This window comes from Colletotrichum orchidophilum, assembly GCF_001831195.1.
Source record: "Colletotrichum orchidophilum strain IMI 309357 chromosome Unknown Scaffold_137.1, whole genome shotgun sequence".
NCBI lineage: Eukaryota > Fungi > Ascomycota > Sordariomycetes > Glomerellales > Glomerellaceae > Colletotrichum > Colletotrichum orchidophilum.
Genome location: NW_019173093.1, coordinates 68,572 through 93,416, shown reverse-complemented (window position 1 = coordinate 93,416; position 24,845 = coordinate 68,572). Strand labels below are relative to the sequence as shown.

At 54.3% G+C, this 24,845-nt stretch overlaps 7 protein-coding genes across 7 annotated transcripts; 5 read left to right on the top strand and 2 right to left on the bottom strand.

Annotated features, from left to right (window-relative positions):
- Nucleotides 1-45: 45 nt before the first annotated feature.
- On the top strand, nt 46-989 carry CORC01_11939 (uncharacterized protein; the record flags this gene model as incomplete). Its single annotated transcript, XM_022623561.1, has 2 exons — nt 46-329; nt 746-989. The coding sequence occupies 2 exons, from the start codon at nt 46-48 to the stop codon at nt 987-989; spliced, it is 528 nt and encodes a 175-aa protein (XP_022469957.1).
- Nucleotides 990-10,544: 9,555 nt separating this feature from the next.
- Nucleotides 10,545-10,984, top strand: CORC01_11938 (uncharacterized protein; the record flags this gene model as incomplete). Its single annotated transcript, XM_022623560.1, has 2 exons — nt 10,545-10,617; nt 10,752-10,984. Coding segments are annotated over 2 exons (306 nt in total), but the record flags the coding sequence as incomplete, so codon positions are not given.
- A 367-nt stretch (nt 10,985-11,351) lies between these two features.
- On the top strand, nt 11,352-14,168 carry CORC01_11937 (3'5'-cyclic nucleotide phosphodiesterase; the record flags this gene model as incomplete). Its single annotated transcript, XM_022623559.1, has 4 exons — nt 11,352-11,526; nt 11,584-12,411; nt 12,469-13,064; nt 13,122-14,168. 4 exons carry the CDS (start codon nt 11,352-11,354, stop codon nt 14,166-14,168), a joined length of 2,646 nt encoding a protein of 881 aa, XP_022469955.1.
- Nucleotides 14,169-16,399: 2,231 nt separating this feature from the next.
- CORC01_11936 (serine carboxypeptidase) lies at nt 16,400-18,105 on the top strand (the record flags this gene model as incomplete). The annotated part of the gene is made up of 2 exons (XM_022623558.1): nt 16,400-16,880; nt 16,949-18,105. 2 exons carry the CDS (start codon nt 16,400-16,402, stop codon nt 18,103-18,105), a joined length of 1,638 nt encoding a protein of 545 aa, XP_022469954.1.
- A 646-nt stretch (nt 18,106-18,751) lies between these two features.
- CORC01_11935 (uncharacterized protein) lies at nt 18,752-19,780 on the top strand (the record flags this gene model as incomplete). The annotated part of the gene is made up of 1 exon (XM_022623557.1): nt 18,752-19,780. One exon carries the CDS (start codon nt 18,752-18,754, stop codon nt 19,778-19,780), a length of 1,029 nt encoding a protein of 342 aa, XP_022469953.1.
- A 1,032-nt stretch (nt 19,781-20,812) lies between these two features.
- On the bottom strand, nt 20,813-21,653 carry CORC01_11934 (40S ribosomal protein S18; the record flags this gene model as incomplete). The annotated part of the gene is made up of 4 exons (XM_022623556.1): nt 20,813-21,129; nt 21,278-21,376; nt 21,504-21,533; nt 21,629-21,653. 4 exons carry the CDS (start codon nt 21,651-21,653, stop codon nt 20,813-20,815), a joined length of 471 nt encoding a protein of 156 aa, XP_022469952.1.
- Nucleotides 21,654-22,710: 1,057 nt separating this feature from the next.
- Nucleotides 22,711-24,180, bottom strand: CORC01_11933 (uncharacterized protein; the record flags this gene model as incomplete). Its single annotated transcript, XM_022623555.1, has 3 exons — nt 22,711-23,604; nt 23,702-24,060; nt 24,123-24,180. The coding sequence occupies 3 exons, from the start codon at nt 24,178-24,180 to the stop codon at nt 22,711-22,713; spliced, it is 1,311 nt and encodes a 436-aa protein (XP_022469951.1).
- Nucleotides 24,181-24,845: the final 665 nt, after the last annotated feature.

The following is a 24,845-nucleotide window of genomic DNA, read 5'->3' as shown; positions in this document are numbered from 1 at the left end:
ACTCCGGATAGGAGCGAGTTTTGACCATCAGAAAGGAAAGAAACTATGCTGTTGACAAGAGCGCACACTGCTAGTCTGCTTGCGAATCTTGAACTTATCGAACAGGCTCTTGAGGTCATTGGGTTGACTGGTGACGCGGGCAGACCACTGGAGCTCATTGCATTCCGCGTCGGTCTCAGCCGACTCCTATATGACGAGGCAGCGAGCGGCTATAAGGGATCCATCATCGTGTGTCGGGTGGATGGAAACTTCGATGGCCTCCGGGACATCGGCGAGAGTCTTTGGGATTGGAAGGATGGTAACCGGGGTCGAGAGACGAGTACTGATGGGTAAATGAATGATAAATTAATCATAATTAATAACCCGCCAGAAAGCTGTGTTATATAATATCAGTTTCTTACTAATATCTTGTCTTCCAGAATACGTTAGAGGCAGTAAAGGCTATTGCATATATTAGAAATGTAAACTAAATGCCCTAGACGACGCGGCCTGTACGCACACCTCGTTTTGCATGTTTGGCTGACTTATAATAACAGCCAAGAAAATTACTATACTATTTAGAGGAGGGTGGATAGAGGAGAAGAAACCCTGGCTTCCAAACCGATCACGCAGAGCCTACTCCTCGTCGGAAGTCACCATCGGACTACAAGGCTTCCATTCCGTGTTCTTGACACGTTTCGGAGCATCTCTCCGCGCCTTAATTGCTACTGGGACGATGCTTAGTCTAGGGTGAATGTGATGCTAGTCAGGAACCAACACTGGGACAGAGCGAGAAGCATCATGGCCCCGACGCTCCGCAAGTCCCAGACAGAAATCCTTCCGCTGGCGATGCCAGCCCGATTGTGCACCAACCCGTCAGCCCAGTGATGGCAGCTCGACTGTCTTCGGCATCGAAGCCGTTGACTGTACCCACATCATCGTCACCGCTGGGCAAGTACAGCTATGCCGCACCGACCAAAACCATCTTCAAATACACCAATCGGTTCTAGATTCGCTCAGGAGAAGACACCTCCTGAGATAAACACAAAGAGCATAGACTGGGGCGACAACTCATACGACAATAATGAGCAGAAAAATTGATAAAATAATCCACGGAACGCGTCTAATATCTGTATGTCCTCCTGCCTGCCTTCTGGAAACGGGCATGTGACGACGGGATAGACGAGGTGTAAGGCAATATTCCGGTCTTCCTCCATATCAAGCTCAGATGGTACTCGCAAGCATACGAGGGAAAGATTTGCTTCCATAATGGTTGTACCCTTTGAGCAATTCAGTCTACTCAAGATTCCTTGCTCTGGGCCTGATGGTCAATGGCTTTGTTGACATATAAGGGCTTTGTCCACGGCTCGACCACACAAGCACTATAAATACTATCATGTATAATGAAAGTCGTTTCAAAGCAAAAATTTATCCGCGGCCTCTTTGAAAGGTGTAAATAGAGTATACAGTGGTCGATGTAATCCTTCCGAAGTAGAAGAGCCTAATCTTGAAAGAACGCGTACAAGCCCCAGTTTCGCGCACCCCGACAGTGGAAAGCTGTTCAAGCGTATACTCACATGAAGATCTCAAATCTCACACTCTCACAATTTGATCAGCCATTTTTCAATCAAAACAAACGACGAGACACGGCTTGGCCGTCCTGTCTATTCTACACACCACAAACTCTTTCTACCTCGAGTTCAGCCCTGCCACTCAAACATGTCCCGGCCTCGACCTCAACCTCAACTTCCACCGGCTCCCGGCACAACAGTTGCAACAAAAGGACTCAACCAGAGATGCCCTCAGACCACTGCGTGGATCTTGCTACGGTTCAGGCAAGCACTCGCTCATACGGCTTTCCGGTGCGGAAACTGCGGTGAAGCAAGGCCCTTGGCCATGCAAGTCATGTCGACGAAACTACAACATGTTTGCGGTAACAGAGCACAGCTACAAGCCTGGCCGACACTACGGCGGGGGAAATAATCCTTTCAAATACGGAAAATAAAAATCCTCCCCTTAGCTCCCTTGGTCAGCGTCTCACGAGTGCTTCTTAGTCGTGAGCATTGATCACCGATTCATGCTTACACCATGTTGACTAAAACCGGCAAACCTTGAACCAACAGCAAACCCGGCGCAAACCCACGAGCCACCCCGCGGCACGGCACCGACGACATTACTTAAACCCCCGGGCCTCCCGTCTGTGAACTAACCTGGCGCCTCGTCTATCGAAGATACTTTCGCCTACATAGATCAGCATTTGAATTGACCAAAAAAAGGTCGAATTCGAGGGAGCGAGAGGGGTGGGGGGTGATGGATCAGGGAACCGAAGGAAAAGAGAGAGAGATCAGGGGTTCGAGCAGGGCCCCCTCTCAGAATCCGCGTTGAACCCCAGTTCTCAAACGAATACGTCCCAAAGCTTTTCGGGGGGGGGGGGGGGGCGGGCCCACCCCGGGCGGGGCGGCGCCCCCGCGCTTCCGGGCGGGCGCCCCCGGCGACGACCCCGTTCTGCCCTCCAACTCGACAGTCAGCTCTGACGGACGAAGCGGGGGGGGGGGGTCGCCGGCACTACCCTCTTTCGCTACCCGTCCTCCTCCATTCAGATCTACACGATGACCATGACCGAGACGTTCCAAAGCCGCCGGGAATAATGAGAGATTTGTCGTGATTCTCGATGCAGCGTCCTTGCGCGGGCGGGCGGGCGCGCAGCAGCAGTGAGACGGGACCGTTCCTGTTCTCTCCCCTGCCTTCCGTATGTAACGCGCTAGGTGCCGTTGAAGTTCAGATCAGGCTGTACGAGTCTGAGCAACGGACTTGAGCTTTCCATCTTTTGATGACAACCTAGAGAGACACAGGTAAATGCAAGAGTGAGCAGAAAAGGAAGGGAAGAAAAAAATAAAGGAGTCAAAGAGGTATGATCGGATGTGCCATCCATAGTAAGGGCGATCTTAAGGCGGTTTCTAATTGAGGACTCCTCAACTTTCTGCTCGGACCGGGCACGGACGATGGCCACTTTACAAGCACAATCAACCGAACAGGCTTCCTCGAACCCGCTCTTTCGAATAAGGTAGGCAGACATGGCAAGAGCGCAATATCACGACAGGGTGAGTGGTTGACTAGGTAGTTGATCGTCGGGAGTGACTCCGGACAAGCTCCGGTACAGCACGGGATGTTCGTGGTGAAGTGTAGCTTGGTACCGGGGATCCTGGATAATTGAGGTTCTGGACAGGAGGTAGACAGGGCTGAAACGAGACTACGGGTGACAAACTATCAGCATCCTCGACTAGTAATCATCCTAGGTTTCCCAATAGCCTCAGCATCTGTCGCTCGCCTGCATGATAATGTCGCTTTGTCGAATTAAAACCAGAACCGCATCATGAGACCCGATATCACACTGTCAATCATACCTTCCCAGGGACGTACCTGCCCATTCGAAGAGTTCCATATGAGACCGCGCGACCAACTGTGAATACCGAGGTGGGATGACGGGATTAGTTTGGCGTGCCTGCGAGGAAAGCACCTTGAAGGAACGTCCTATATCAAAATTAGCATGGGCGATGGCGATATCAGCCTGCCCTATCAGCGGTCTGAGCGAATGGCGATCAGCGTACAGGACAAGGCACATGCGTCTCAGGATGGTGCAATGCGCCGGAGCCATGTCCAGTAAGAGGGTAGAAGGAAATGGTGCTGGGTGAGATCCGACTCCCAAGCCAAAATCTGTAAGATTGGAGACGGTGCGATCAAGCATCGGGCGAGGCGACCATTCATGGAAAAGTGTAAGGCGGCGACCACGAGTCGTCAAAGGAACCACCCTGCTTAGTGAGGCTCTTACACAGGTCTTTTGCCACCCCACCATTGCCAACATGTAGTCATAATCCTTGGATCGATACGTCTTCCTTCATCCGTTCCGAGGACGTATAACGGTGGTGGTGAGAGGTACGGGAGATGGACGACGGCATTTCGCCCGGCAGAAGATGTCTTCGGAGGGCGCGGGCGCAGAACTGCGGGCGCGGTATTGAGGCCGATCCAGTCGCGGACGTGAAATCTACGGCCGGACGCCTGAACAAGCACCATGTCACCTTATTGTCAACTCATGTCAGTCACTATTTGGGAGTCTCATGACTCCCACACCCGTAGGGCGGATGGGACAGGTGTCACTAATGACTAGAGTCAAAAGAAATCCTATCGAAAATCTTTGCGAGTCGAGATGGTAATACCTAGGTTTTCCTCTGGACCCCCAATGCAGGCACTACAGAGTACGTCGTGTGGTCAGATTGACACCCTTGCAGGCAAATACAGTAGAGAGGGGGTCGTAAGGGAATGAGTGGAACAAGTTTAGGTCCGCACTCGCATCCACCAACCACGTCTGCGATGAGTCGGAGGGGTTGGCAGATCCCATCTTTGGGGGCGGGTTGGTATACTATTGGTGACTGGTCCATAGCTGAGATGAACCATGGGTGCAGGGGTACGGCAGAAGTGCATCTGGTGGCTGGAAGAACGTGAGAGGAAGTCCAGGAAGCTATTCGTCCCAGACAGCAAAATGCCAACCATGATGAAACTCATGGGCCGGAGGTCGAGATGTTATGACCGAGAAGCTGAAGCCATGCCCCACCTTGAGAATATCTCTGGAATACTTGGCGACTGGCTGGTTGCACACTTGAGCAGCCAATAGCATGGATCTGTCAAGGGTGCAGAATGTGACCTGTGAAATGATCTGTAAAAAACATAGCAGCTATCACTGGCTAGGGAGACGGATAAGAGAAAGACTATAACTCGATAAGGAAGGTCGACGAAGTAGACAAGCATCGCGTACAAGCTAAGGACTGAGACTCACTGAGTGCAGCTGAGGTGTCGGTTCAAGAGAATGCTCTCAAAGACTGGGAGGAGGTAAAATGCATCGGCTCATCGTTTGCATCCCCGAAAATATCTTGGATGTTCTTCAACTTGGTTGATCTGGTCGCAAACAGAAAAGGCCTTTTCACCCTACTGTCATAAGAAGGGCCGGGTAAGGCTAAATGGGCCGATCTGGCTTTGTGCGTTGTGGGTGGCAAGCTCGAAAGCGAAGCGTGACACGCTGGCTTCGAATGAGGCATAGCGCCTTTCTTCATCCCTCTCTGACAGCTACCATAGTAGGCCTCGATACCGGTGTTACGCTGACGTGCAGGTGGGAAGGGGAGCTTCGGCAGTCATATGGAAAGCTATCAGCAACCCCAACTCCGGGTGGTAGCGATTGGAGTACCATGTTGCGAAGTCAGGAGTGCTGGGAAACCCTCAATCTTGGTTGTGACCAATGTGGCCAAGTGTTTCTAGTCCAGCCATCAATGGAGATCCGAAGGGGTCCTCTTTAAGAAGGCCTCTACTGAACACTGTAGATAACGGCGGTTTTGCAGCCGCAATTGCACGGGATGTCCTTGTAGTCCTCTTGCTCGTCCGCGGACGTGCGAAATAAGAGACAGATTCCCTGCCGTCCGATTACTGCGTTGAGTCACTTCGCGTGTTTCTTGAGTCGACATGTTGCTGACAGGGAGCCAGGCAACGGTGCTCATCACGAAAAAAATCGGAGGATGACAGTGTACCTCGTCGAATCTTGCGGTTGCATATGTGCAAGTGTACACACGGTGGGCCGACGCCCAGCCAGCCACGAGCAGTTCTGGCAGGGCGGGACGGGGCAAGATAAAGCAAATGACAGGCCAGGGGACGTTTGCGTAATCCGCAGGGAAACAGAAAAGACGCCGATAGAGAGGCTTCTTTTTGCTCTTTCCCCACCTCTCCATTACTTCTGGAAGACACGAAGAAGAAATGGATCATGGGTCATCGGCGACATTGCGACAAGTGGGTAATAATCTGCGGTCAGGGCAAGAACAAGAACAGAGCCACAGGACCTTGTTTGCCATGATTGATTGCTGTGCTCAGTGCTGAGAGGAGTGGGCAGAATGTGGATTCCTTGCGTGGCAGGCCAGACCTGGCACGCGTGAGGAGAGAGGATCGGCAATGCGAGTCGCGAGCTTCGGGGTTGTGCTCCTGTATCTTCTCACGCTTCTTCCAGCGCTATACCACCGTGAAAGCGTAGGCCGGGGGACTCAATGGACGGACATACTGAAAGACCAATTCGAGTACGTGCCTCCCAGTCAGTCAGAGAGCCATGAGAGGGGACTGGTGTCATGCCTGCAGGGTGGCGGAAGGGTTGAAACCAAATGTAGTTTTGGCGGATGGAACGCATGCAGCGTGACTGATGACGGCGACTGGAGACGAGGGCGGCCACCTTGAGGGCATGCTTGAGAGGGGGAGGAGGGGAAAAGTGTGCAATAGTCGACCAAAGACGGAGGAGATGGGCAAGCCTGGTGGACTAGAATGCGGTTTGTGTTAGAAAGTGGTTGGATGCGGTGGGCAGGAAATGGAGATGGAATGGAAGACTGACGAGGTGAAAGGCCAGATCGGGACGAGCGACATGTACGCGACACGCAGCACACAGGTTGCAACCTGGTAAACGACGCAATGCCATGTGCGTGTGCGTACCTATTCCGTAGACGCACCTGGCCACTATCAAGTTACTGACGTGGTGGGCTGTAGCATGGAGTCGGATCCTGTTGTCGCTTTCAGGGCCAAAAGTTGCGTATTCTGCTCGAATTGATTGGGGGACGCTTCGGGAGAGTCCCGAGGGTGAAGGCGGTAACTTGGGCAGTCTCAAACAGGGTCCAACCAGGGAAGTTGGATGTCGAATGTCGTGTGGAAAATCGCACGCAGTGACTGTGCAAGTAGCGCTTACTGATAGCGGACGTGCGCCTAGACCAATTTATTTTGTTTTGTTTTTTCATTTTTTTTTTTTATAATTTTTATTTTTTTTTTGGTTTCTTTTGAGAAACTTCATCTGCGTGCTTTGAGTTTCGGCGAAAAGGACGTCTCGATGCTCATTCCCGCGCATTCCCAGTATTGGCTGCGTGCGTGCGTGTGTGCGTGTATGCGTGCGTACGAAGGTACCTAGGCAGCTACCTTAGGCTACTTGCCTTAGGTATTCCCACCTGCTTGGTTGCTAAGGTTAAGACATGTATATTTCCTTGTGCGCATCGCGGTTGTTGTACAAACAGGAAAAGGAAGCCACGACTGCGAGACTCTTTGGGTTCGTCAGGAACCTTCCGATGCCCGACCTTAGTCACCGAGGTAGGTGGCTTGAATGTGCATCTGCCCGAGGTGCGTCGAGGTGAGTTGAGGCCTTGAGGAACGCGTCTCAGAACGGCAGGCACGCCGTGCAGGCGGAATTGAAATGGAAGCAGGCGTCATCCAGCATCTGGTTGCGCCAGTCAGAGACGGCTGCGGGCGGGAAGGTGGGTGCCGGTGCGCTACGGCGTCTCTTCTGAGGTACCTAGCGTACTTTACCTGGTTGTACACAGTAGGAGGTGCCTTGACCCAATGAGTTGGAATCCCTGAGGCAGAAAAACCAGCAGGGAGGTAGTCGATTGGTCGAGGTACCGGAGCACATTCCATGGACGTCAACCCCCTCCCCCTGCCCTTGCTTTTGACGTGCTTCTCCCCTGCAAACACTGTTCCCAGTGGTTCCAGTCGCCATCCCCGGTGCACCCCCTCGACTGCATGGCAAAGTGGCTCCTTGGAAGGCTTCCACACTTTCGATCGATGTTCGAGAAGGCGGCCAGAAGACTGGGTGCAGGGCCCTTCCCCTTGCCCCCGCCGCCGGCCCCCTTGCCTGCTGCCCTGCTGCCATGCTCCCCTGCTACCCTGCTGCCCCCCTCACACGAGATAAGCACCAGCAGCCCGAAAACTGCAGCGGCCGATCAGTGATGCATTGCCTCACACTACATCTCCACGACCTACCTCGACCACTTCCTCCATCCATCCATCAATCAATCAATCAATCAATCGATCAATCGATCAGTCAGTCATCGATTGTTACTGACAGCATGTAAAGAGGTGCGGTGCTCACATATTGCAGAGTGAGTGTAGGGCGCGAGTTAGCGACCACGGGCACCCATGGGAACGGAAGCGTGGGTTGGTCAGTCACTGTGGGAAGAGGTACCTTTTGCGGGCATCTTTCCCTCTCCCCTCCGTCATCGTCCCATGCCTGCTAGGGGCTTGTGCTTGTCTGAATCCAGATCTGACATTCTGATTCCGACGGGCACTGACATTCTGAGTCCGACAAGTCTCCAGCATGCCATCGCACCCTATCTTAGGCCCCTGAGCCTCCGAATAGCACCAGCAATTGATTTCCTTCCCGCCGGCCAGCTGCTCAACAAGCTACCCAGCACGAGCGTCAGCCATCACTTTTGCTCTGTGCGTCCCAGGACGGATGCCTATCAGATGACTCGGTCGAATACGTCTCCAATTGTCCGCTTTGTCGCCTCGCTTTATTTTTTATTTTATTTTTTATTTTTGCGTGGCCCGCATCCATCGTAGAGTCGCCCGCGCCCGAGCTTTTTGATCTGGTTTCCGTCGACTTTTGCCCCGAGTCGAAGTGCGTCGATGTTGAGTTAACTGCGCAAGGATAGTTTATTATGCTTGGAACGGCGACACTCCGCAGAGTACGGTTAACACGAACAAGGGCCGGATCTGGAGCTGCCCGTCTTGGCATGCCGTTGTTTGTCACGAATCTTGGGTTGTAGGGAATTCCTCCGTTGTATTTGCGCCAGATTCTCAAGCGAGAGGAAACGTACAGTAACATACCGAGCCGTCACCAGACAGACTCCCCGAGAAGAGCCCCCTTCTTTACTTGAAGGTACTCTGAAGCATGTCGCTTGCGAGCCCAGTCATGCCCTGGCTTATCTGGCGTTGCAGTCACATCCAGCACTCCTGTCTCGAGACCGCAGCTAATAACCTGGGTTCTATATATATATTTTTTTTTCTCACGGAACTGAGATCGAAATTTGAAAACAAGCACGGGATTGGGGAATTCCTGAGCTCTTTGGGCTGGAGCCCTCTCTCTGCCTCTGCCTCTGCCTCTCCCTCTTCGACATGTAGTTTTGACTGGGGAAATTGCCTCCTCTGTATGGGAGAGATAGCAAGAATCAGCCATTGCCTATCCGCCTTACCATCTCTGGATCGTCGTCTTGGGTCCCGGAGCGCTTTCGAGCTCTCCCCTCTGCATCCATCCATTCCTCCCAAGGTTGGGGCGCCAGTACATCCTTGGCTTTGGAAGACACGCGCTACCTGCGTTAGGTAGTAAAGCAGACGAGACCACGCCAGACCGGATCAGAAGTGACCTCGTACCTCGAATGTACCTGGTGCTGGTGGTAAGGAACCGTCGCCTTCCATGGCTTCCATTCCTTTCCTCATACGGTAGGTACACTCCACACACCACATACTACAACATGTAGTGCCACCATCTTGACACCTCGCACTGCCAACTGCCAATTGGGTTACTTACCACCGCCGCCATCTGCTTCTCCTTCTGCTCCTCTGTCAATCCGAACCCCATTCGCCATTTCCTCTCTTGTTTCTCGTCTCGTTTCTTTTCGCCAATGCCTTTCCTTCCCCAACTTCTCACTGACACCATCTCCATTCATGCGTTGATCTCCTCGTGACCACGCCCGGTAGATGTACTGCTGCTAACCTTACCCAAGAGAAGAAGAAGACCAAAAAAAAAACCCTCATTCTCCAGACTAGAAAATTAAAAAAGAAAAGAAAGGCGCCTACACTACACCATAAACACTCGTAGTGCCGAGGACTCAAGTCGCCTCCCCCACCTCACTTACTCATTCGCTCGAACTCTCCGTCGCCACTCCAGGGTACGAGAAGAAAAGACTCTGCGGTAAGTGGATGCTGCCTTGCTAGCCCGGTGTCAAGTCACACTCCTATAGCTTTTCCTTGGGTTGGAGAGCTTCGATTTCTGTTTCTTGTTCCGTCCCGCCTTGCTTTGGTTGGCAACGTAAGGTATGTACTTGCACTCGCATCCTGGGTTAGTACCTAGGCTGACGGGAGGGGAGGCATGGCCCATGTGGGGGAACTAAGAACCTGGGTACAGTGCAGATACCTCCTGGTAGGGTAGTCAGTCGTCTCTGCGTACATCTGCTGCTGCCGCCGCCGGGGGGTGGCAGGCTTCCAGTCTTGAGATGGGAAGGTAAAGGTACTTTGCACTCGCTACCTTGCCCGCGTGGCCTTCCACTACCACTCAGTCGCTCACTCGCTCGCCTGCCTTCTTTTCCCGTATTTTTTGCAAGCAGCATTTGGGGGTGCGCTGTAGGTACGCTTGTGCTGCCATTTTCTGCCCGCCTACCCACCCAGCCCACACACCCTCCACACCTCATATGCACACCACACATTCCCAGTGCCTGCTCCTGCTCCTGCGCTTGCGCCTGCGCCTGCTGCTTGCTGCACCTGCACCCGCACAGCACCCGCACCCACAACCGCAACCACCACTCAGCGCAGTGCCTGGGCTGTCTCTCATCTCTCCCGTTGTCTCTCTCTCTCTTTCTCTCGCGCTCCCGTCTCTTTCGCACCCGGCACACCCACCCCCACCCCCTTGCGTTGCTTAACAATTTCGTACTCGACCCGGCCATTGTACTTCGTACTCCTCCAAGTCCAAGTCCCAGTCCCAGTCCAAGGACCCAAACTCCAATCCTCCCCGTCCCAGCTGGCCGCCCAGTCGTCCTCTTTCCTTTCTTCCCACTTCACGCCCGTTCGTCCCAGCCCTTCCTTGTTCCACGTAGTCTACCCTTCATGATATCACGTCCATTTGTCGTCGCTTCCCTCTTGAGCTCCGCTTCTCTGTCGCCCAATTTTGCAATCCTTTTTCCCTCCTCTCCTCCTCCTATGCCAGACTGATCCAGAGACCTCGCTCGCCATCAACAGCGCCAGAATACTGAAGCCTCCACCCTTCGTCTCAAGTACATGCGAACTTTCCGCGCGACGGTACCCGCAACTGCGAAACGACACATCCCCCCTCTCCCCGATCGCCCCTACTCACACAAAAGCCAAAAGGATCCGTAAACGCCTCGACATTTTGGAACAAATAACCCCGTTCATGATCTCGGCCAAACCGATTTCGTGCGACTACGATTGATGCCAATCCTGGTGACCGACGGAACCACGGCGCTGCTGCTGCTTCGTCGCCTGCACTTGGTGAAATACCATTGATGAGACTCTTGGTCGACATCCCGACCACGCTTGCCTTTCAATCCCCTCGACGACTTCATCACGACGAGGCCTGCACCCTTGAATCCCTCGTCGCAGATTGCGCAACCACGTGGACGTTGTAGGCGTTGCGCCGCCGTGCTACTTTTCGACAGGACCGGGTCGCCGTCCTCGACTTGTCTCGCTGCAAAGCCCATCAACTGCAACCTTGAACAATCGCATCGTTACGCTCGTAGACCCTCGTTGCCCTAGTGGCCAGAGCGCTCCGGTCGCGAGACTGGTTGCTCCCTTAAGCCATGATGGACGATGCCACTTGCCATGTCGTCTACGTGAACCGCCAGGTTCGCCAGGACAGGCTTATCCGACCTAATGCGCACGATGATCAGCCAATAGACGCAACCGAAGCCGACGTGCGGGAGAATGTCGATGTTCAGAAAGACGCAGACTTGTTACTGGAAACCTTTGGAGAGGGTAGGCTCGGATTGAAAACCATACACCCGTAGTATCACGTACTAACCAACTGTTCAGTCTATCTTTGTTCCACCGGCTCGGCCTGTATTTCTACGCTCTTCCAGCTTTCGGACGAGTCCATGATGGACCTCACACCAACTCTGGTTCTCATTGATGTTCCCCACGACGAACGGCTACCCAGGATCCGGTCCCGATCTAGATCGGCGTCGCCGCATTCTCGCCCGACTACTGCCGACATCAACATTCATACACCTGAGGAGGACATCTACGGCCTCAAATTGCTGCAAAGGATCATGACTGAGTCACATCTCCGTAGCTTATCGAAGCTGATCGTACCGATACCCATCGTGAGCTTCTCATCTCACGAGGATGGTAGCGTAACAGATCCAACTAGCGATGATGCGAAACCCAAGTCTTCAGCGTCAGTTGATCGACGCCTAATCATTCGCTGTCTGGACCTGGGAGCCGTCGACGTCATCATCAGTCCTTTACATCTCAAGTCCATCACGAGTCTAGAAATCCATGCTTATCGGGCACACAAGGATGCGGCCCGAGAACAGCAGGAAATGCTTGAAGTACGTCGCGGCAGAAAGCGGTCGTGGGTCGGCGTGAATGAGGAGAAACCGTTTTCCTATCTCAGGGAAGCCATGGTATCCGGACTCATGAGGGGTATTTGCCGGTCGGGCGCGGACTCAGATGATGATCGGATCTCCAATGTCAGCATTGCCGTCTCCACCGATCGCCAAGCTGCGGTCGCTGCTGCCGTTGGTCAGTGGCATTTCTGCGCGCACAGTTTCACGGATGACGAGCTTCTCGTTGCGGCCATGGTAATGTTCAAGCATGCTTTGTCAATGCCCGAGTTGGATCGCTGGCGGATACCGACAGGTAAGTGCATTGCGCCTACATGAGCCGTGTGCGGACGGCTGCTGACGAATCGTTTAGACCAGCTCATAAGCTTCTTGGTCGCGTGTCGGGCTGCATACAACAATTTTGTTCCCTATCACAACTTCCGTCATGTCGTCGATGTTCTACAGGCTACTTTCCACTTTCTGGTTCGTGTTGGTATTCTCGCACCATATCCCGCCGATCCACTGGCGGGTCAAAGCCCGCCGCAGAGTTCCCCAATGGCAAGCCTGCTCCATCCGTTCGACGGCTTGACGCTTTTGATCACGGCAATAGGGCATGACGTCGGCCACCCTGGTGTCAACAACGGATTTTTGGTCACCCTCAATGCCCCTTTGGCTCAATTGTACAATGACAGATCAGTACTCGAATCATTCCATTGCGCCGCCTATTCTCAGATTCTTCGAAGGTACTGGCCAAGTGTTTTTGAAGACACCAAGATGAGGCACCTCATGATCAGCTCCATCCTTGCCACGGATATGGGGCTGCACTTCGATTACATGAAGAGGCTCGGAGATACCCAGGACAAGCTGGATGTTGACAATACAACTGATGGTTGGAATGGTCGCATGCAGGAGGAGCAAAAGGCTCTGGTATGCTCACTGCTCATCAAATGTGCAGATATCAGTAACGTGGTTAGTAAATAATGACCTCTACTGTCCAAAATCGACTACTAACCCAACGGCTTGCAGGCGAGGAAACACGAAACCGCATTGAAGTGGATGTACATTCTGTCGGATGAGTTCTCTCGACAGGCCTCCATGGAGAGCGAACTGGAAATCACGTCATCTCTCCTGTCACCTCCGAAGAAGGACTTGATCTCACTGTCTAAGGCTCAGCTGAGCTTCATGAACCTATTCGCCATCCCTCTCTTCCAGGGAGTAGCGGACATATTGCCAGCGATGAAGTACACTGTTGACGAGCTCGAAATCAATAAAGGTCTTTTCGAGCAACGCATTCGGGAAGAGCAGGCGAAGGAGGATCCCATCCGCAAAAGACTTCTCCGCAACGATGGCGCCTTTTCCCCACGAACTATGAGTTTGGCGGGCGGGCAAGAAGGAAGCAGAGACTCCATGACCCCCCGGGTGACCACACCTCTGGCAGAGCTTCCCATGCCGCCTCCGATGTTGGACGAGTCAAAGCAAGAAGATGACGGGCTTTCCCCCGAGCCGACGGGTTCGGAGCGTACAACAGCTCATATCACTGACATCCCGGAGCCGGAGGATCCTAAGGAGGTGAACGGCATCGTAACGTCATTTGATTCGGTGGCCGACTTTGCAGCAAGCGATCCCTTTCACTGCAGGGATAGGGCTAGTAGCTCGCCGGATAATCATCACGGTCATAACGGCAAACAGCGGTGTAGCGAAACGACAGACGGCAGCACCACTGGCCCGTACACCGGGGACTGGGCTTCGCAGGCAACAAGTGCCACCACCGGCAAGATGCCTCTATCGCCAAGCACTCAAGGCACTAGCATTGTCAGCAGAGAGTCGACGGAGCAGCTTCCGGGTGTGCCTACGATTTCGGAGCCAAAGCCATTCGTTGAAGCCAAACCCGAGTCTACTTATCTCGATCACGACGTCAACGGCTCTCACATGTCAAACGGGTCTTTTGGCAAAACAGAAGGTGGCAAGGTGGTGAAGAAGAAATCTAGTAGATTCCGCATGAATGCCTTCCAATTCTTTAGGCGGAACAGAGCGTCGAGCCCGTCCATGTCGGTGGCCGACACAGCGACCTGATGAGACAGGTGTCGAGCAAGTTGAGCCGATTCTGGCAGCTACATTCGAATTGTGCGGTATTGGCACAAGAAGTCCACGATTACGGTGGCTTACGCAGACGTCCCAGCGATCGATATACCCGAGCCACTACCCGAGTTATTAATCTAATCGCGATCCGAGATGACCGGGGTAGCGCCACAGTCGAACAAAAGAATTGTAAAGCACAATATACGGAGCTCGCTATTTATGTACAGTATTGGGGATGGAGTTAATGCGTATTGGGTGTTTGAGTGCTTCGCCCACACCGGCGACAATAACGAGGGGGATACGGCCGCGCAAGTCATGAGCTGGATGGCAAGGCCTACGACATTGTTCTTCCGGGCCTCGACCGCCTGTTCAAAAGTAGGCTAGGTGGGAGGCGGCGTTCTGGGCAAGTCGGCAGGTTGTGACGATTCAAGCTTTGGGACAGACAAGAGAAAGTCTGATATTGGGCAACAATGGCGGCGTTGCCATGTTTTGGACTGGCTAGTGGGCGTGCTATCGGACCATGGGATGGAGGCAGGAGGCAGGTGAAGGCATACGGTTAGAAATGGCCGGCAGCCCAAAGTAGACGATAGCCAATTCTAACAAGTTCACAATGACATTAGCCGACAACAGCTGGCATCCGGTGTCGTGGGCAGGATCTGAAGGTTGCAGACATAGACTTCAGTAGTCACTTGCTTGATGGTCTGGATTGTTGATGGATTGGTGGCCAAAAGTATGAAAAGGCAGGTGGTGAGGATATCTGCTCGCTTGGCCTAATGGTACCTAGTTATGCCTTGATGCACTTTGGGTCGGTTAGGTGGATATGCGAAGCGACATGGCAGATGGATGGGTGGATATCCGGACGGCCGTAGAGGTTCTCGCTTACGTCGGGGGGGCGGACCCTCACGTCGGGCGGCGGATCCTCATGTCAGGCCTGCGACGACCGTGTGGTTTTCTGGGCTGGCGCTGGACAGCGTTTTGGGCGGGCCAAGAGATTCGAGTGCAGTATTCGTCAGCAACACACAGGAGATTCGATAAACGAGTGCGAGTCGTATCTCGCTGGCATTTGGCTGCGATGCGGTTGATTGAAGCTGCGTCGGTGTCATTCAGGGAGGGGTCAACTGCAACATATCAGAGAAAAAATGGCAGGCATGCGAAGAGCGGCGGATTGGCGAGGCAACTCTTGGGTTTCTTTGCAAAAAGATGAAACATCTCCCCCTACCAGATTCCGCATCATATTGAAGGTATGACGAAGAAACTGTTGCCGGGGCGCCAGATCTGGCAGTTCGGCACCTCAGTTTGGGCAGTTCGGCGTTTGAGTAGCTATCAATGTCGCCTGCTTGGGTTGAGATCCCTCCCGTTTGGTTTAAGCCCCCTCTGACGAATCGGAAAGCCTCATCACCTTATCAGCGAGGAAAGATTGTGGGTCATCCGCAGTAAAAGGTCCCTGGTCCAGGTCCAGGCACGGCGCGGCACAGGTTCCTGGCCGTGGGATTATGGTGCCTGAGGTCGCCGCCGGGTGTACGGCGGTACCTGGCATGACGCAGACGAAGCAGGGTGGGTGAGGGAGGAACGGTGCTTGCGACGTATCCCCTTATCAGACAACCATACAGGAATAGGTACGAAACTGTTAGCAGATCTGCAACAGGCAGGTTCCGTTTTTTAGCGTCCGAGGCGCGGGGATCAGGTGGACTGTGTTTCTCGACTATCGTTTGGCCAACCCTTGGGCAGCTCACGAGCCAATTGTTTCTCTGCATTTCGAGCTGGAGCTCCCCACAGCAACTGTGCATTGAGCGGTGGTCCACGGGTTTGTGTTGAGCTGTTGCTCGAGTTGTGTCGTTGCCATTGCTGCTGCGACAGCGGTAGCGCGACCAGCTCGGCCAACGCACCCCAGCCCCGATGGCAGCAGTGACAATGGAAGCTCCGCGCACCTGGGCTGCTTCCCCCCCACCCCCAAGCACCCAGCCCAGAGCATGCAGCAGCAGAGCACCCAGCCAACCCGCCCGCCACTGTCATGTTTCATTTATTACGTCCGCGAGCTTCCTGCCTGTCGCCTGCCACACTTCCTCCGAGCTCCCTCTTCCTCCCAAAGTCTACCATCCTCCCGTCAACACCATCCACCATCTTTACTTCAAATATATCCCTTTCCATATCCCATAATCAATTTTTCATCGTAGTCGCTTTTGATTCCATCACCAGTGCTCCATAATCTGAGCTGATAGCCCATCATGAGGTTCTCAACCTCCGCCCTCGTCCTCGGCGCGGCCTCCACCGCCCTCGCCCTGGACCAGCAGGTCCTCGGCGGCCAGGACAGCACCTTCGACTCCATCAAGACCACCGGCGAGAATTGGCTCTCAGCCTTTGAGGACAAGTTTGGCAAGATGACCTCGGAGGCTAAGGCCGTCTGGGACGAAATTACCCTCCTCGCCCCCGAGGCCGTCGAGTCCTTCAAGAAGACCGCCCAAGCCACCAAGCCGAAGCCTCACCACCGCAAGTCCGACAAGAAGTGGGACCACGTCGTCAAGGGCGCCGACGTCCAGAGTATGTGGGTTGAGAAGGACGGCGAGAAGCATCGCAAGATCGCCGGTGACCTCAAGAACTTCAACCTGCGCGCCAAGAAGGTCGACCCCTCCGCTCTCGGCGTCGATAAGGTTAAGCAGTACAGCGGTTACCTCGATGATGAAGAGAACGACAAGCATCTCTTCTACTGTAAGCTAGCCCACCTGGCAGATGCTATTCTTTGTCTTCATTCTTAGCCGTTACTAACGTTATCGCAGGGTTCTTCGAGTCCCGCAACGACCCCAAGAACGACCCGGTCGTCCTTTGGCTTAATGGTGGCCCTGGCTGCTCTTCTTTGACCGGTCTCTTCATGGAGCTGGGCCCCGCCTCCATCGACAAGAAGCTCAAGATAGTCAACAACGAGTGGGCCTGGAACAACAACGCCTCCGTCATCTTCCTTGACCAACCTGTCAACGTCGGCTACTCCTACTCTGGCTCTTCCGTTTCCAATACGGTCGCTGCCGGCAAGGACGTCTATGCACTTCTATCCCTCTTCTTCCACGAGTTCCCCGAGTACTCCAAGCAGGACTTCCACATTGCTGGCGAGTCGTACGCTGGTCACTACATTCCCGTCTTCGCCTCTGAAATTCTTTCCCACGAGGACCGTAACATCAACTTGAAGAGTGTCCTGATCGGCAACGGTCTCACCGATGGCTGGACCCAGTACGGCTACTACCGCCCCATGGCTTGCGGTGAGGGCGGCTACAAGGCTGTTCTTGACGAGGGCGAGTGCCAGGCCATGGACAACGCTCTCCCCCGTTGCCAGAGTCTGATCAAGAACTGCTACGACTCTGGTAGCGTCTGGTCTTGCGTCCCCGCCAGCATCTACTGCAACAACGCTCTCATCGGCCCCTATCAGCGCACCGGCCAGAACGTCTACGACATTCGTGGCAAGTGTGAGGACAGCAGCAACCTCTGCTACTCTGCTCTTGGCTGGATTAGCGAGTACCTCAACCAGGATGAGGTTAAGGAGGCCCTCGGTGCTGAGGTCGAAAGCTACGACAGCTGCAACTTTGACATCAACCGCAACTTCCTCTTTGCGGGTGACTGGTTCCAGCCCTTCCACCGCATCGTCCCCAATCTTCTCGAGAAGATCCCTGTTCTCATCTACGCCGGCGACGCTGACTACATCTGCAACTGGCTCGGTAACCGTGCCTGGACTGAGGCTCTTGAGTGGCCTGGCCAGAAGAGCTTCAACAAGGCCGAGGTCAAGGGTCTCACTGTTGGTAAGGGTGAGGAGTACGGAAAGGTCAAGTCCAGCGGCAACTTCACCTTCATGCAGCTGTACGGCGCCGGCCACATGGTCCCCATGGACCAACCCGAGGCCTCGTCCGACTTCTTCAACCGCTGGCTTGGTGGTGAGTGGGTCGCGTAAACACACTCACAGTAATGAGCTATGTACGAAACGAAGATTGAATAGCTAGTGGCATGCTGTTGTAACAGTAAGCGCTTAAATTGGTTCGTGGTACAAGACTGGGGCATATTGGAGTTTGTCAATGCGGGAGGACCCAGTCAACCGATTAAACGGTAGCGCCAGTGCAAGCCCGGCGCGGTAGAATCTAGTTATACTGTTAGAATGTGACTCCTTTTTCTCGTAAACTTTCAGGTTTTCTATTCCGATGGTGCTGTAAGAACAGGACAGGCCGTGGGGCTAGACCAATTTAGATATGCAGCTGTAACGGAGATGAGTCGAAATGACAGTATTAGTCACCGGCGCATTCTGGAGTGCCTTGCCTGCAGATTTCCCAGTTTGGTATCCGCTAAAACAGCGTCAGACCAGCACTCGCCAAAGTGCCTGCCGTAAAGATATTTTACCGCCTGCTGCCCCTCCTAGCAGCTGCGCAGTACGAAGCACTTTACCCCGCCAAAACTTTTCTGGCCAACATCCGTCAACGTCACCGACCAACGACGAACCTCAGTGCCTCTGTACCGTCGTTGCGAACAACCAAAACGCCGTCGCGAAGGACCATTCTACATACCTTCTACAACTGCCTAAAGCCGACGACTTCACAACCGCCAAGATGTCGCGGATGATCAACCAGCCCTCGAACCAGATCAAGCTGACCAACGTGTCGATGGTCCGCTTGAAGAAGGGCAAGAAGCGCTTCGAGATCGCGTGCTACAAGAACAAAGTCATGGAGTGGCGGTCCGGGATCGAGACAGACCTCGACAACGTGCTGCAGATCCCCAACGTGTTTTTGAATGTCTCCAAGGGCCAGACGGCGCCCAAGGAGGACCTGGAAAAGGCGTTTGGAAAGGGCAAGAGCACGGACGACATTGTGCTCGAGATTTTGAAAAAGGGCGAGATGCAGGTCGGTGGCAAGGAGAGGGCGGAGCAGACGGAACGGGTGCATAATGAGGTTATTGGCATCGTGGCGAGCCGGCTTGTGGATCCGAGGACGAAGAGGGTGTATACGACGGGGATGATTGAGAAGGCGCTGGACATGTTGAGCTCTGCGGCGCACGGGGACGGGGACGACGCGCCTGGTGGTGGTGGTGGTGGTGGTGGTGGTAAGAAGGGCGGTGCCGGCGCCGGCGGAGGATCGAAGACGGCGAGCGGCGCGGGGACGCCGGCGGGCGGCGAGGAGGGCGAGGCGAAGCCCCGGGAGAAGGGCTTCCATTGGACGGGCGTGACGACGACAAAATCGGCCAAGTCACAGGCGCTGGAGGCGATGAAGGCGCTGATTGCAGCGCAGCCGATTCCCGTGCAGAGGGCGCGGATGAGGTTGCGGGTGACGTGCGCGACGAGCGTGCTGAAGCAGGCCGTCAAGGAGAAGCCCGCTGCCGGTGGTGGCAAGAAGGGAGGCGGAGGAGGAGGAGGAGGAGACGAAGAGGGTGATGAGCAGAAGCAGAAGCCCGGCACGGTCAAGGATCGGATCCTGGGGTTCGTGGAGCAGGTTGAGAGCCAGGATGTGCTGGGGAGCGAGTGGGAGGTTGTCGGGTTCGTGGAGCCCGGCGCGTTCAAAGGGCTGGGTGATTTCATTGCGGGAGAGACGAGGGGCATGGGCAGGGTCGAGGTTTTGGATATGGCTGTTATCCATGAGGATTAAGCGGCGGGGGAGGGGCTGATGTGGTTCTTGTCGATATACCCCCTTTTTAGACCGAGAAGGGCTCTTTCGTAGGATCGTGATGAAATAGACTCGATGACATGTATGCCAGCTGCCGTGTGTGTTTGAGTGACACCGGAGACTGACTGTATCGCGATCCTACACTACGCGCTCTCAACTTGGCGACGTGACTGGAAATGTGCATTTACGCAAGGCTCACTCAATCGCATCATGGTCGGAGGGAATCCTAGTCGAATTGAGAAGAAAAGTTGAAGAGAAAGTCCCACCCCCCCCCCCTCTTTCTGATTATCAGATGGCCCTGAACATAGTAACACAAAACCTCCAACTTCATCGCGCGTACGAGACCAACCTACATGCCTTGCGAAGTCGCGATTATTTCCTCTGCACGCTGTGCCCTCTTCACCACCCACGTACTGGCCAAGGGCCGCCCGCGTTCACGGGGCGACCGGGATGCCATCCTGAACATCAGGCCGTTCCGGTGTGGGTCGATGAGGATTTGGTCTCCGGGTGGAGCAGTTCGAGCTCCATGTCTCTACTCCCGTCCACACGGAGCAGGACTCGGGATCCGCTTCGCTTGGGAGTCGCACAGATTTGAAATGATAGCCTTCGGGTGGCATTTGGCATGTCACTACGGACGTACAACCTATAGCACTCCGTGGCTGCGGGGGAAGAGTAGCTCTCATACTTCCCTCACACTCAAGAGGCCATTGTGGTAACGGCTTGTTTGCTTTGGGGGTTTGAGTTTGTCACGTCGTACCGCATTGAAATCGCATCGTGTCGTCACTGGAAGCTTTCGTGTACTTTTTAGCTTTTTGTTTTTTGGTATGATGGAACTCTTCCGATTTGTTTATCTAGAGACGCCACCATCCTGCGCAGAATAGCAATCCCCTTGTTGTAATGCAGCAGTAGAGTATCATCACGAGTGATGAGATGGAGAGAAAACCAGCCGTATCACGCCGCCTATTGTTCCTTGCCACCGCACGACCCAAATTTTCATCATCAGAAGCCACACGCTTAACCACCCTTCTTCTTGGACACACCGACCGTACGGCCGCGGCGGCCGGTGGTCTTGGTGTGCTGACCGCGGACGCGGAGACCCCAGTAGTGACGGAGACCGCGGTGGGCGCGGATCTTCTTGAGGCGCTCGAGATCGTCGCGGAGCTTGGAGGCGACGCCGTTGGCGAGGATCTGGCTGTCCTTGCCGTCGACGATGTCGCGCTGTCTGTTGAGGAACCAAGAGGGAATCTTGTACTGGGTGGGGTTCTGGATAATGGTGACGATACGCTCAAGCTCTTCGGAGGTGAGCTCACCGGCGCGCTTGTTCAGGTCGACTGTAGTGGGGAAATATCTGGTTAGTTCTTTCGATCCTCCTTGAATTATTCGAGCTTTCTGGTCCTAGCGCCGGGATGCAGTCCTCGTGTGCGGATTCTGCTGGCGAGCCAGGAGAGAGAGAATGAGGGCTTCGTAAAAAAGACGTACCATCGGCCTTCTTGCACACAATGTTGGAGTAACGACGACCGACACCACCAATCTTGGTGAGCGCGTACATGACCTTTTCCTGACCACGAACGTTGGTGTCTGCGAGCAACTGTTAGCCTTCTCCCGTTGTCTTCCACTTTTCGTGCCGGTTTCGGGATTCATGTCGGGGTAATCGGCGTGGTGTGTGTAGGGGTTGCTGTCGTCGGCGTGGTAGGAGAGTACATACTCAGAAGACGGAGAATGAACTGGAAGTTCGCTGCACCAAGACAGTTAGCATCGGCATTGCGAAACTTGCTCGAGAAAAACCGCAATCGATGATCTCGAAGCAAAGGGGCGCTGGGATAGACGAACACTTCTCCCCGGAGACGAGCGACATGCTGGGCAACTGTCGTACGAAGGCTGCTCCTAGATGTCGATGGTTGATGGCTGACGAACAGATTCGGTCAGGTGTGATAGACTCGCGAGAGTGGGTGAAAGGAAATTTGCGAGTTTGGCGGTGGGCTTCGCTTACCCTATGATCACGTGGGCTGAGAGCGCACCTTCTTCGCCTCATGCCTGGAAATTTTTCGGCGGGGACGACTGACTAAGCTGCTTTCATTGGCAGCGGTTGGCTGAGACCCGGCGGCGACCCCTCGCTTTCGAGACGCTAGGATCCGCTAGATGCGAGAAAGCCTGCAGGGGTCGTTTTCGATTGGTCAGGGTCTCTTTGGAGAGAGGTCCAGTGCCTCGAGCTCCGACTTTGTAAGCCCACATATCTGGACGGACACAACCGACGACATTCAAAGGCACGGAAGAGTTATGGTCGTTGCAACGCAAGTTGTGGTGACATGAGTCTCAGGCAACCTTGTCCGATGGCCTATCAGTGACATTTGTCAACCAAGATACCCTACACCTACCATATTGTCGCCTTATCGAAACCTCCGCTTTCATCACCCATCATTCAAGACCAGCTTGCGTTCCAAACCACATTAGGCCCTCTGCCGTTTATACTTGGATGGGCGTTGACGTTGCCTGTTGACATTCAATGGCTTGTTTAGTTCATTCTCCCAGTATAGCTTGGGCCGTGCCTCGATACCATGGGGCCCAATGGACCGAGTTGGATGAGCCTCCTTGAAGGGCATTCACTTCCGTCCCTCCCAAGCACTCACTGCATGAATGATCCAGCTCAGGAGTCTGCACTGTACTTCAAATTCAGTCACTTATTGCCGGAGAATGCTACCTTATTACTCCGACTTCTACACCACAACTCCCGTCATAACGGTGTGTGCGATTTGATTCGACAGCATTTCGTATTCCATTCATCAACCCTTCATTATCATCAACGCCCGTTGTGATCCAAGTAGATCCAGCCAGCCGACCAACTTGGTACATAGTTGAAGCCCTGCCCTCAACTCCAATACACCTCCGTTCCCGAGTTGCACCCACTCACACTATCATGCCGCAGGCGGGGCAGCTGGTGGGGCCAAAGCCGGTTGCGTCGCGCTCTGGCCCCCAGGGCTTAATCCCACAATCACCACTCCGGACCCGGTATTCCCCTGAGGCGGAGCGGCGGCGGGTTGGGCCGGTGCCGGTGCCGCTTGTGGAGGGGCGGGTTGCGCAGCGGCAGCAGGAGCCGGTTGTCCTTGGTTCGCGCCGACCGCGATACTTCCCAGGTTCTGTCCTCCTTGCTGGCCCTGAACCTGAGCCGGAGGCGGTATTGCTTGCGCAGTGTTATTGCCCCTGTTCCCGATGAAGATACCCAGCCCAGACAACCCCGCCAGCTGCGCCGCGGCAATCTGCTCAAAGCTCGAATAGATCTGCGCCGCGGCCCCGGCCAGCGCCGGGTTCCCGTTGGCGGCGCTGGCGGCGGACTTGGCGCAGTCGCTCAGGAAGGTCCCCGCGTTCTGCACAAAGAGGCCCTGCTGCTGCGGCAGGATGATGGCGGCTGGGTCCGGGACTGAGAGCAGCTGCGGCGCCTGCGTGCCCGCGGGGAGAATGATGCTCTGGCCTACCTGACCAAAGGGGGCTGCCTGGCTGAAGGCCGCGAGGCTGAGGCTGCTGTCGGAGGTGGACCCGACGGCTTGAGCGCTGACGTCGGACGTGTTGGATCCAGCAGCAGTCAAAGGAGGAGATTCGAGTTGCACGCGGGCGGCACCAAAGGCGTTTGCTTGGACCGATGCTGCTTGTTGCGTCGTGATTTCCAGGTTTGTCGGGTCCGTAACCATGACGAGCGTCTGCTTCCCAGCCTGTCCGTTGTCTGCGAGGAGCTGGTTGACCAGATATCGCTTGTTTTGCTGCCCCTGGTTTCTGTTGTCGACGAGGCCAGTGACAGTGACGATTATGGTGTTCTTATCCAGAGTCAGTTTTCCCGCTCAACAGTTTTCCATTCTCGGAGGCGGTTATATGAGACAGCTTTTCTAAAAATTGAAAGGAGGGAAAACTCACCGCTTGAGGAAACTGCGCCTTGAAGTGGTTGATACGGATGGTATCCTTGACAGTCTGCAACTGCTTCGCAAGCGCGAGCTGGGACTGCACCAGCGCGGCGAGTTCTCTCTCACTCTGCTTCTGCAGCTGACTGATCTTGTCGAGGTTCTCCTGGACCACAATGATGTTTGGCTTGATGATGTTTTGAATAATGTTCACATCGCCATTGTTTCTGTTGTTGTTATTCTTGTTCTTGCCGTTGTTCTTATTGTTCTTATTGTCATTGTTGTTGCCCTTTGCATTGTTCTTGTCTTGATTCGGGTTCTGGTTCTGGTTCTGCCCTTGCCCCTTGCCCACGGCCTTTGCGTCCTGAGCAGGTGCTTAAAAGACATGACAGTCAGTGTGCTTGTACAGCTAGATTCGAGGTTATGTCGGGACCTACCCGCCGCAGCCAACGAGCTGAACGCCGCCAGGGCAGCAACAACGTGCTTGAGATGCATGGCTTGTTCAGAAGCCCACACGAACGATTAGAATTTAAAAACAAAGTGAATGAGCATCGAGCGTTCGAGGCACAGCCGACTCGGAAGTTTACAATTAATGGATGAAAAAAGACGGTAAAACTTCAAACTTGCGGGAAGAAAAATTAAAAGTGGCCGCTTGGGCTCACGGAGAAGAGAAGGGAGGCAGATGGGAGGGACGGTGAACGCGAAGGGCCAAGAGATCTACTCTATCGGAGCCTAGTCTGTTGATCTCTTCTGATCGGCTACAATGTAGAGGGGGGGCTGGGCTGGTGACAAAAGAACGCCGGCCGACCGCATATGTATATTAACCTTATTCTTCCCGTCTCTCTCGCTAGTCGCAAACAGCTCCATGGTCATGCCCGTCCTCCGTCGATGAATCCTTCCTGCTGCCGGGAGTTGCGTTTCCCGTGGCTGGTATGGAATGCCCTGAAGGGGGGAATTGGAGAACGTGGAAGGGGTCGCCGATTCGTAGGCGGACGTGCTGACGGATCAGGTAGACATCGTGTCGTTGCAAAACTCCCGGAACCTCGACCCGGTCTCAAGAAGTAAGGAAAGCCGCGGGCAGGAATATAGGTAGTCAAAAAGAACGCACAATGATGGTTCAGACTCAGGGGCATTCCGTGACCTCAAGACAGAGGGGAAAG